This window comes from Artemia franciscana, chromosome 18 (genome assembly GCF_032884065.1).
Source record: "Artemia franciscana chromosome 18, ASM3288406v1, whole genome shotgun sequence".
In the NCBI taxonomy this organism is placed as follows: domain Eukaryota; kingdom Metazoa; phylum Arthropoda; class Branchiopoda; order Anostraca; family Artemiidae; genus Artemia; species Artemia franciscana.
Genome location: NC_088880.1, coordinates 20,806,256 through 20,818,610, shown reverse-complemented (window position 1 = coordinate 20,818,610; position 12,355 = coordinate 20,806,256). Strand labels below are relative to the sequence as shown.

Here is a 12,355-nt window from a genome sequence, read left to right as displayed (position 1 = left end):
CACAAATCCAAATCTTTGTGTCCATTCCTATGTGTTTTACGATCTGTAATTTGATTGTTTTTCTTGCTAATGAGTACCTTATAAGTCTCTTTGCTTCGTTGTTGTTATTATTGATTTCAGTGGTTTTAGACTGGCAATTTTTTCCCGGGATGTCCACACATGGACTCACAGCACAAACAATTTTATCGCTTCTTGTCTCATGTGGTTTTAGGTGGAAAGCCGGTGTCTCAATTAATATAAGACTGTTAGTCTTTTGTGCTGTTTACTCAACACTCTAAAACCCCTTTCCAAATTTTCGTCACATTTCCCAAATGTGACGACTCTTCTAACTTTATTTTGTGCTTTAGCTTTTATGTTTTTCTTGGAACCAAGAAAACAACTGTATTGACCAAAACAAACCTTTGAAGCAAAGTTCGAAAATTAGAACTATTGCCTCCCAGAGTTACTCTAAATGCTGCCTGTAACATCCTCATTGATACTTGCTTTTGAGATAATATAAACGTCAAGAAGACCTTATCCCAATTTTTATGTGCTAACAACATTTTCCCGACTAATGTCCCCGTTTTTCTCTCTTTATACAGTGTATTACGAAAAAAATCCCAATAAAAAAAAAAAAAAAAAAAAAAAAAAAAAAACATCACGGGATTTGTGGCTAAAAGATTTTAGGTGTGGCATAAAAACGCGGACAGAAACTCGCGTGCGAAAAATTCAGAGTGCGAGAATTCTTGCAAAGTTCTCTGGAATAAATGATTAACGTTGTGTATCATTTCCTTTATTTGTACTTCTTTTTTCTCGCTTTCAGTTTTATGAAGGTTGGAAGTCCTGCAGCAGAAAATCAAAGGGAAAATTTGTTTAATACCAATAAACCAGAAAACGGAACGCCTCAAAATCAGCGCTCATGGCGGCAGGCTATTTTCGCCAAAGTAGCTTCCTCAGCCGGTGAAAGAGGTAAATAGAAATATCAGTATATGCACAAGATGATACTGTGCAAAAGCAGCTGCTCTGTGAGAAAAAAAAAGAAAAAAAATTTAATATCAAGCTCGATTTTTTATCTCAGGCTTTCTTAAATCTTGTATTTCTGAAAGACAACATAAGTATATGGATAAATCCGTGATCTCTGTTCATTCTTTTATAATTTCTTTAATGTATTTCATTTGTTGTATTACTACTTTTCATATGATTTCAGATATGTTCGAATTCTTCCAAATAAATCGATGAGGACATTTTTTAAGATAAAGTATAGATCCTCAGTTAAACATCTTTGTGGGACTTGTGGGTTTTCTTCTGTAGACCAAATTAGTTGAATCACTTTTTCTAACGTTTTCCGTGAATATTTGTGTCGTAAGTTGGCTTTGAATTTTTCTGGAATTTGGTTCAACTAGTTCTCAATACCTAAATTACCGACTACTAATAGATAAGATTTTTCGGGTCAAATTTATTCGCCGTCGAGAGCGTGTTTCAACATTCGTCATATTGGGTCAAAATATGGAATTCAGTTGCAACTCAAATCTGTGATCATTGAGACAAACGACTGTTTAAAAAAATTATTTTTCATCTGTTAAAAAATTATTTTTCATTTATTGAAAAATTACCTGAAACTCCAGCTTGTGGAAGAGTAGTTCTGCGGGTTTATCGTATATGTATTATTGTTTTTCGTATATGTATTATTGTAGTGAAGAGTTACGCAGTCATGTACGATGTCTGTCGTTCTTGAATGTATATATTTTTTTTCAAATATTAGTGTTTGTGAACCAAGAAATTTAATTCTATGCAGATCAGTGAACACCTAGCAAAGATGGCTCTCATCTTATAGCAAACAAGGCTTTTTAAAACCAAGAATTATAGTGAGCAAAGTATTTTTAGAAGGGGGGTGTATATTGTACATCACTTTTTTATACAATCTCCCGCCTTAGGATCGCATTTCTTTCGTGTTAATCGGTAGCTTTTGAGTTCCATTGTCCTTTTGCTCATAACTTAACCGTGAAAGTAGCCAATTGCTTAAGCAATTGCATCAACTGCTTCTTCTAGCTTAGAGTATTGGCTCTACGGATTTTTTTTCGAGTGGCCCAGAGAGATGCAAATCACATGATGATAAATCTTGGCTATAAGAAGAGTGTTTGGGGGGAGGGGGCGCAACGCTTTTCCTTCAATTTCTTGTCTTTGTACAGCTGTAGGGTGGGACTTGTGCTTTTATAGACAAGAGTGACTCCTCGCATCAATTGGTGACGTGTTCACTGGCGAAAAGCTTACCAGACGTCACTATTAAGTTCAAAGTAGCAGACCCCTTTAGTATTATAATAATACTGCAAAAGTATTGTTGAATAGTGTTCTGGTTCCAAAGAAACAGTCGTAAGCATATTTGCAGTTGACAGCCGACTCTTGGCTTTTGCGATTTTTATCGCCTTAAACTGGGTCAAGGGCTTTCGTTAATCCGGTAAGAATCTCTTTTAATCTCTGTTTTGTAATCTCTTTTTTTGAGCCTAATGAAAAACCTGTTGTGGTAAAATTCATTTAACCAAACCGGGCAATCAGCTATGCTTATTGTTTCGGGTGTCTAGACTCCCGAAACCTCGTGAAAATAGAGAACCACATCAACGTATTTGGACAGGCTCTGTTAAGGCATGGAAACATGGCACTTAAATCAACGACTATAAAAAAATAAGAGAGGCATAATTACTCCCACCCTTTACCCGTGCTATTTAACCAAACACTTGTAAAACTATATATTCTATGACTATCTTAGCTCTATGACTATCTACCTTAGTTCGTGTGCTCTAGGAATGAAGCATGGACGGATAATAAATAGACTTATCTATTAGCAAATGAACTAACATCATTTTTATACAATCCTAATAAGGGGATTAATGCCAGATTTGCCTCTCATTCAATCTGACTATCTGTCTTGGCTTTTTCTACAATTAGCCATGGCTTGATGCCCACAACTATTGGATTTTAATTCAAAATCAACGGGCCTAGGGTTCAAAAACATGTGGCATAGACGGATTCTCAAAATCCATTTACCACCAATATTAAGAAATACTTAAATGCTGAAGCTGCTATCCCAGCTTGTAATTACCGAACTGATCAAACACAGAAAATAGTTACACGATTTGCATGTCTGAATCCCAAATTTCTAAGATCGGTTTTCAGTGATAACCTTGGGAATATAGAAAAAGGGGACACCCAAAAACAGAAAGAATCAGCTACTAAACAGGTCTACAAAATCTCAACGCCTTATTTAATCCCGATCAGAAAGAAACGTGAGCAACCACATCGATAAGAAATGACTGTGAATTCTTGTTGGATGTCCTAAGCCCTTCTGGAGGCACTGGAGGTTATAAGGTCAAAGGTAATATGGTATCATGCCTATAAAATTTATTTCTGGAATTTTCTGGCTCTACGGCAGACTCTAAAAGTAACAGAACGGTATATCCCATCAGACATACTTGCATATGGTGATCTGCAACCATGACCCATGAAAAAAAGGTGACTATATCCTAATTTGTGCATTTAAAGTTACATGTTTTTTTTTAATTTTTAGACAATCATCAGAAATATAATGGAGTCTATAGTCTACCTCCCTTTTTGACGGGATAGTCTTGACAACTTTTTTTTTAATTTCCAGATGAGCCCAAACGAAAGAGAACAAAAGAAGAATGGCGGAGTTTATGGAAGTGGGCAATACACCAGCAATTGTTATTAATAAGAATGAATAAAGAGAACAAAAGACTGAAACTTCAACAAGAAGAAGCTATGGCAAAAAGACAGAAATTGGAGTATGTCGAAATACCACCTGCGACACCAGAATCAGAAATTAGCTGGAACGCTGTTCTTTCAAAAGATCTTTGTTTTATTAATCGATGTGATCTTGAAAAGGCCCTTAAAGCAGGTATGCTTTTTAAACTTCAATGCTACCATCCCTGAGGGAAAAAGGACTGGGGTAAATCTCGGGAAGCATTTGTAGGGTAATTGCAGGAGAGATTTCAGTGCAATAATCCATGTCATTTTGTATCAATACAGTGGTAATTAGACTATATAGCAGTAGTTTGTATTTTACTTAACCCTATTCTATGAGTGATCGATTGTAAGATTCAAAGGGTATGGACCTGGAAATAGGCTTTGATTTCTGTCCTATAAGTTGAAGCGTTTTTTTTTTTTTTTTTTTTTTTTTTTTTTTAAATTGGAAGACATGTCAGTTCTATGTTCAAAGTGAACGTATTAATCGGTAGACTTTAAAGAGTAAATTATTGCCAATAGTATGACTAATGTAGTGGTGGTCCGCCTACACGAAAATCAATTTTGGAAAAGTGTTTGCGAGGAAGTAACAGAGAAGTAAACTGTAGTGGCGATGCTACGATCACATCTTTCTCTTAAGAAGCGTAAAAATACAATTCTCTATTACAAGTTTTACTTCAAGTGAATACTAAAATAAATGTCATTTAATATCTCATTCAGTACAATACCATGGTCATAGTTCGACGAAACATCTGAATTTCAGATGTTATGTGAGGCGGAAAACACCTGATCCTTTTGCGAGAAAAAAAGCATGGTCGTAGTCAATTCGATAGCGTTGACCTTTTAAAGGGTTGTGTGTCTCCCAAGCATAATTTTTTTGGAGGGCATCACGTATGACGGATGTTCGTAGAAAGTAGGGATGGGGCTCATGCAATCGCAAATTCTAAATTCTAGTATTCCTTTCACGGGTTAAAACTGATTTGAGGATAATCTGCCACTCCTTCAACGCCCATGTATGGCCACACACGTCCTGTGGCTTCATATGGCAGTGGATCGAAATTCAAAAAGATTTCCGAAAGGTTAAGAAGATTTCCCTCTGAATGTGGCGTGATATGTGCTGCCCCTAATGGCATAGGAGACAGTTAAAGCAATTTCTCATGTAAATCAGAGTCTGTTGAGATGTATTTCAGTAGATTTGCGGACATGTACACAAATCTATGAATTCATACATATTCAAAGGTTTTTAATCTGTATGGTAGAAGTCTCCAAAGAGGAGAGTGTCGGTCTTCTGAGCCATAACACCCCAAACCTTCATTTGTATATTTAGATATATTGTACATTTTTATTTATGATCATTCAGGGATTGCTTATGGACTTGGGACATGACGCCTTTGCGTCAATCATTAAAACTGTGTACTCTTAAATTATGGCTGACATAATTAAGAAAAAAGAAGAAAACTTGGCATCATTTTCGCAAAATATGTTTGGTTCCCTTCCAAAGCGATTTCTAAGATTTTTCAGCTTACTCATAACGAATCTAAGGTTAAAGTTGAGATATAGACGTCCAGATTCGAAAGACATTAACTAATCATTTTAGGGGCTCATACTCCTTCATTGCCTCCCAACTTCAAATTTATAGGCAATTGCAACCTCTTTTTATTCATGATCATTCAAAGATTACGCTGATAAAAGTAGTTTTTGTGCTCATTTTATAAGTATGTAATGAGTTGAATCCCGATTTGACTTTAGATTTTTGTTAGGATCTCAAATTTGCAAGATTTGGGAATAGGCTGTAATGTGGAATAAGACATACTATTTTAAACGAAGACTAAGTATCATGTGAAAAAATAAACAATTGATTTCAATTTTTTTTTGAAGCCAGTAAACGAAACAAAAAACCATAGAAATCATAGTAGGAACTAAACTAAATGCTTATAAAAATTAATGATGCAAGAAAAAGTACTTGAAACCTCAGAAGCTTTTTTCATGTGACATTTTTGAATGCACTCTGTTATAACATTCTATTTTCAAACTCGAGGAGTAATCTCCCATCGTATGGCTGAGTTTCTCATCTTCCTTGGTAGCGAACCTCCATAGACTTTATGTCTTTGTGAAACCTATCACCTTGCTCTTCACTGGTGGCACCTAAATTTTCTGGAAAACAGTTCAGGTGGCTACGTAAATAGTAAAATAGTAAATAATAAAATCTAATGCTCATGTTATTACCTGACGCACCTCGTTGCGTCAGGTTGTTGTTATCAACCTGACGCACCTCGTTTACCAGCGTGACATGGTTTTCAGCTTTTTGGTTGCCCAACAAACTGTTTGTGAAATCAGTTCATGAAAACTGTTCATATGATATCAATGCTTTTTGCTCTGCCTTATTCATGGAATTTACAAAGGCAGGATCTTTCATGAGTTGTGTTGTTTATGGGCAATCTAAAACTCAAGTTTACTTTTTTTCTGTGGTCGCATGATATATCTTTCTTCCCACATTTGCGAAGCATGATCTGTTCTTATTAAGAGCCGTTAAAAATCGGTTCATTAAGTTCAGATTAAAGGGTAGTAGATGGAGGATGATTTTCTCTCATGCAATATGTTTTCTGGGAATTTTTTTTTCTGAGGCCACTCCTTTTTCACCGAGTGGTTTTTGTGGCACTTGGTATTAACCGAGTGACATATAGCAATCGCAAATTCTGTCGGTCTGTCGGTCCCGGTTTTGCTACTTTAGGCACTTCCAGGTAAGCTAGGACGATGAAATTTGGCAGGCGTATCAGGGACCGGACCAGATTAAATTAGAAATAGTCGTTTTCCCGATTTGACCATCTGGGAGGGAGTGGGGGGCCCGTTAATTCGGAAAAATAGAAAAATTGAAGTATTTTAACTTACGAACGGTTGATCAGATCTCAATGAAATTTGATGCTTGGAAGGATAACGTGTCTCAGAGCTGTTATTTTAAATCCCGACCGGATCTGGTGACATGGGGGGGGAGTTGGGAAGGGGAAACCTAAAATCTTGGAAAACACTTAGAGTGGAGGGATCAGGATGGAACCTGGTGGGAAAAATAAGCACAAGTCCTAGATGTGCATGATTGACATAACTGGAACGGATCCGCTCTCTTTGGGGTAGTTGGGGGGGGGGAGTTAATTCTGAAAAATTAGAAAAAAATGAGGTATTTTTAACTTACGAACGGGTGATCGGATCTCAATGAAATTTGATATTTAGAAGTATATCGTGTCTCAGAGCTCTTATTTTAAATCCCGAACAGATCTGGTGACATTGGGGGGGAGTTGGGAGGGGGAAACCTAAAACTTGGAAAACACTTAGAGTGGAGGGATCGGGATGAAACTTGGTTCGAAAGATAAGCACAAGTCCTACATACATTATTGACACAACCGGAACGGATCCGCTCTCTTTGGGGTAGTTGGGGGGGGGGGGGGTTAATTCTGAAAAATTAGAAAAATGATGTATTTTTAACTTACGAACGGGTGATCGGATCTCAGTGAAATTTGATATTTAAAAGGATATCGTGTCTCAGAGCTCTTATTTTAAATCCCGAACAGATCTGGTGACACTGGGGGGGGGAGTTGGGAGGGGAAACCTAAAACTTGGAAAACACTTAGAGTGGAGGGATCGGGATGAAACTTGGTGGGAAAAATAAGCACAATTCCTAGATACATGATTGACATAACCGGAACGGATCCGCTCTCTTTGGGGTAGTTGGGCGTGGGGGTTAATTCTGAAAAATTAGAAAAAATGAGGTATTTTTAACTTACGAATGGGTGATCGGATCTCAATGAAATTTGATATTTAGATGGATATCGTGTCTCAGAGCTCTTATTTTAAATACCGACGGGATCTGGTGATATAGGGGGGTTGGGAGGGGGAATCTAAAACTTGGAAAACACTTAGAGGGGAGGGATCGGGATGAAACTTGGTGGGAAAAATAAGCACAAGTCCTAGATACATGATTGACATAACCTGAACGGATCCGCTCTCTTTGGAGTAGTTGGGGGGGGGTAATTCTGAAAAATTAGAAAAAATGAGGTATTTTTAACTTACAAACGGGTGATCGGATCTCAATGAAATTTGATATTCAGAAGGATATCGTGTCTCAAAGCTTACGAAGGAGTGATCGGATCTTCATGAAACTTCATATTTAGAAGGACCTCGTGACTCAGATCTCTTATTTTAAATCTCAACCGGATCCAGCGTAATTGGGGGGAGGGGGAGTTGAGGGGAACCGGAAATCTTAGAAAATACTTAAAGCGGTGAGATCAGGATGAAACTGGATGGAAAGAATAAAAACCTGTCTAAGACACGTGACTGACATAATCGGACCGGATCTGCTCTCTTTGGTGGAGTTGGGGGGGGGGGGGGTAATTTTGAAAATTGAGGTATTTTTAACTTACGTAAGGGTGACCAGATCTTAATGAAATTTGACATTTAGAAGGTTCTTGCGGTTTAAAGCTCTAATTTTAAATTTAGACCAGATCCTGTCACATTGGGGGGAGTTGGAGGGGAAAACCGGAATTCTTCGAAAACGTGAAAATTTGGGTATTTTTATTTTTCGAATAGGTGATCGGATCTTAATGAAATTTGATATTTAGAAGGAATTCATGTCTCAGAGCTCTTATTTAAAATCCCGACCAGATCTTTTGACATTGGGGGGGGGGGGTTGAAGGGGGAAATCTTGGAAAACACTTGGAGTGGAAGAATCGGGATGAAGCTTGGTGGATAGAATAAGCAAATGTCCTTGATACGTGATTGACGGAACCGTACTGGATTCGCTCCCTTTGGGGGAGTTGGGGGAGGGGCTTCGTGATTTGGCGAGTTTGGTGCTTCTGGACGTGCTAGGATGATGGAAAGTGGTAGGCGTGTCAGGGAGCTGCACAAATTGACTTGATAAAGTCGTTTTCCCAGATTCGACCATCTGGGGGGCTAGAGGGAGATGAAAAATTAGAAAAAATTAGGTATTTATAACATACGAGTGGGTGATCGGATCTTAATGAATTTTTATATTTAGAAGGACATCGTGACTCAGAGCTTTATTTTAAATCCTGACCGGCATTAAGCCTCTTATTTTCCTTTTAAATCAATCTAGTGATTCATAGAATTTTGCTAGAGCTCTTACCATATGATCTCTTGGCTCTTAGCTCTTCTTGCCTCGTCATAAGTGCCATATGAGCTCTTAGCTCTTGTTATGGGTCTAAATTCGTTGCCATTGTGTAAAATAACGCATTTAAGACTCCACTTGGAACTGTCAATGAATACAGTCATTCAGAGCATATTCTAGAATACCAATTTTTTCTAAAAGGCCTTAATATCGTCGTAGAATACATGATTGTGTTCTTGATTGAAAAGAGATAAGAAATCCTTTTCCTTTTTTCGTTAAAGTAATTCGGAAGTTCATTTCGACACATTGAGTTCATTAACGAGATCATTCAATTGGCCCATGAAACTCTACCATAATCACAGTCACTAGCATCATTGTTATTAGAGTGATTAATAAAGGACAGTATTCCACCTCGCTGAGCTCCCTCGTTGGGGGTGGGGTGTAAAGAGGGATGCTTTGAATAGGTTAGAATGAAAGAGGAGCTTGCGTAGCTACGTATATAAAGCTGTCCATAGTAGTTGATGAAATGATGGCATTGGTACCTTGTCAACGTCAGCAAGTGACGTCTTGCAGAGGATACATCAGGACAATAACACTTACTGTGGTTATTTCTATCTGTCTCATTAATTTTTTACGTCACAGAAATAGGAGTCATCAATATAATTAGTCTGTTCCCTCCAAACCATTAGCACACCAAACTTTAAATTTTTCTTTGCCCTGTAGTTCAGTGTGGCAAATGTTCTGCAGATGGTATGTGGTACCCAAGTCTTGTCCTGGTCTCTGGGTTTGACAGCAAAATAAAACAAGATGTGCCTTCTTTGTAAATTTAGTAATTTTTCCTTGAAATGTCTACTCTAGATAGACGTAGCAAAGCCAATTGGGATGATTCACACGACCTTTTCTGTTTGAACTGGAACTCATTTGTAATTTTAAAACATAGTCTTAGTAAAAGCATATCAGGCTAAGAAACAGTTTATAAACTTTTGTAAAACCTCTGTCTTGTTCAAAAGTTCTGCCTCTGAGCCACATCAACCTAACCGCCACAATGAGAAGTCTTCAACTAATCAAATTCAGTACTACCCGCTCACTTTAATACCCGCCATGCAGATGCTAAACCCCCAACTAGATCTTTCTGGAACTAACTGGAATGTGTTGCAAGACGCCGTTAGGTAGCAGAAGTAGTTGAAAATAGGCATTATTATTGGGCTTGTGGTGTAATTGCAATATTGCGGTCGGAATGTTCAGGGTATATTTATAATATGCGCAGTGCATAACTCAGTTTTGGCTGTTATTTCTTGAAGTGTAATTATCTTTTTGAAACTGGTTTATAATTTGCTGCAAAAAATATTACAAGTAGATAAAATACAGGAACTACCAACTATATCATTTCCATCATAAATGTATAGATTGGTTAAACAGTAAACTTAATTCGGGATGATAACGCTATATTTCAGAAAGTCTAGCTATTGCGACCCAAAAATAACAGTAATCGGCTTAAAGAAAACCTTCGCACAAAACAAAAAATCCTGTCGGCCTGTATTATTTATAGGATGGTACTTGGTGATTAAATGTTGATCATAAGTAATCCTAAGATCGAAGAAAGATTGTTCTAAATGAAAACATTTTTTTTTCACAACTTCTATTCATATTGGATGAGAAAAAAACAGAAGCCCAATATATATTATCTTTCTTGGTTTTTCTGGCTGTAAAGAACAATTGATTTTTCTCTTTCTGTAAGTTAAACATCCAAGAAATTAGCATATTATCTTTTCAGCTGAAAATTATTTTTAACCAACTTCCGAGTCAGACACTGTTTTTCTCGGATTTTCGAAACGCATTAAGAATATTATAGTATAAAAAGCATATTTGATTTAAAAAAAAAAAATTTTTGGTAAACCCTGTTTTTCCAGACTACCCGTAAAATTTAGAATCTATTGGTAGCTAAGCCAGGGTATATTTAGTATATTTAGTGTGAGACTATTAACGCTTATCATACAGTTAAATACCGATAAAAATGACTTTGTGTCAAGTAAACAGAAGAAGCTGAAATTCAGGGAAATCCCTCAGTGAGAATTCTCCCCCCTCCCCTTGATGGGAAATTCTGATCTTCTCTTGGAATCTTCTGATTGATATTGTTGATAACCAATAATGTTCCTTTTGTTTGTTTTTACTTTTTGTAATAAGCTTCTATAGCTCAGCTAGATAATATTAAGGAATAAAGACTTCAAACTTTTTTTTTACAAGGAAATTGTAAGACGAAGAAGAAAAACTGTGAAATCCATGAAAACTCTTGGTAGTTTTAATAAAAAGGTGATTTTTTTTTAACTTCTAAATAGTGTAAGCAAGAAATAAAACACAAGAATTATCTCTTCGGGGGCTGAGGTAAAAAATTTGATATTTTGACAGGAGCTGATGCCTCTCCCTCTCCATTTTACCACGACCTGCTCTTGGAATACTGGAATAACTGGTAATAAAATGTGCTCTCAAATATTCAACCAAACATCAAACCGTATTTTCAAAGTATCTTAACTTGGAACCGATTCAGTGTGCTGGGAAGGCAATTTGAGACTATAGTGTAAAGTGTTCTGTTAATCTTTATTCATTTCCCAAAATACTACTGTCAAACGTTTGCTCACTTATGAACAAAAGGGGAGAGACCGAATTGCGCTTGAAAAATGAACATGTGATATTGCTTGTGTCTGTGGGTCATGGTCCGTGACTGGAAGTTAGGTGTATTTGACGGATATGACACCTATTTCAAACCAAAAATGATGCTTGATAATATTACAACAACTCTTGGTGGTGCTTTTTGTATTATTTGTCGATCTTCAATAATAAGCTGAGTCCTCAATTTTAGCGCTATACGAAATTAATACAGTTTTGAGGTCTTGTGGTGGTTGGACAGGCCTAAAAAGCTGCCAGATGAAGTAGTGTCACCGGTTTTACTGTTCACATAGTAGTCCTAATCTTCGAGACCTTGTGACTTACTTGCAGCATTGCCAATGTGCGATCCTTGCATCCTATCGCCGGTATTATAACGCGTGCAGACTTTATTGATCTGACTACCAAATGGCTAAGCAATTCTCAGTACCTACTTTTAGCAACTGTATGGGATATTATGGTACCCCTGTTACATTAATTTCAGTGCGTATGAGTTACCATTTTTCAGTTGTCTAGGTACCTAATCAGTTTATTCGAAAATGAAAAAAAAAGTGTGGTGTACATACCAGAACTATTAAATCTCTACGAAGAATGGACCTCAGCTCGTGACTGGCACGATATCCTGTCATTGTCTGATGGCGATAAAATAGTGACTCTATTCTGTAAGGAACTGTTTGGACAATGCCATAAAATTTTCCTGCAAATAAAAAAAAAAAAAAATCTCCCTAAAATCTAATGACAAACCTTGGATTGCCCAAAAAGTTTGCAATCTCATCGGATTGAGATACGAATTGCATCTGAATCGACGTGACAAAGAATTTAAAAGACTAAGAAATACAATTT

At 37.0% G+C, this 12,355-nt stretch overlaps 1 protein-coding gene across 2 annotated transcripts in view; it reads left to right on the top strand.

The window, feature by feature from the left end:
* LOC136038741 (TBC1 domain family member 1-like) overlaps positions 1-12,355 on the top strand; it is a gene marked incomplete at its 3' end in the record, with an annotated part of 110,095 nt that overhangs the window by 80,438 nt on the left and 17,302 nt on the right. For both annotated transcript variants that reach the window (XM_065722102.1, XM_065722103.1), the window contains 2 exon segments: positions 803-948; positions 3,626-3,889. In XM_065722102.1, the coding sequence (XP_065578174.1) occupies positions 803-948; positions 3,626-3,889 (410 nt within the window).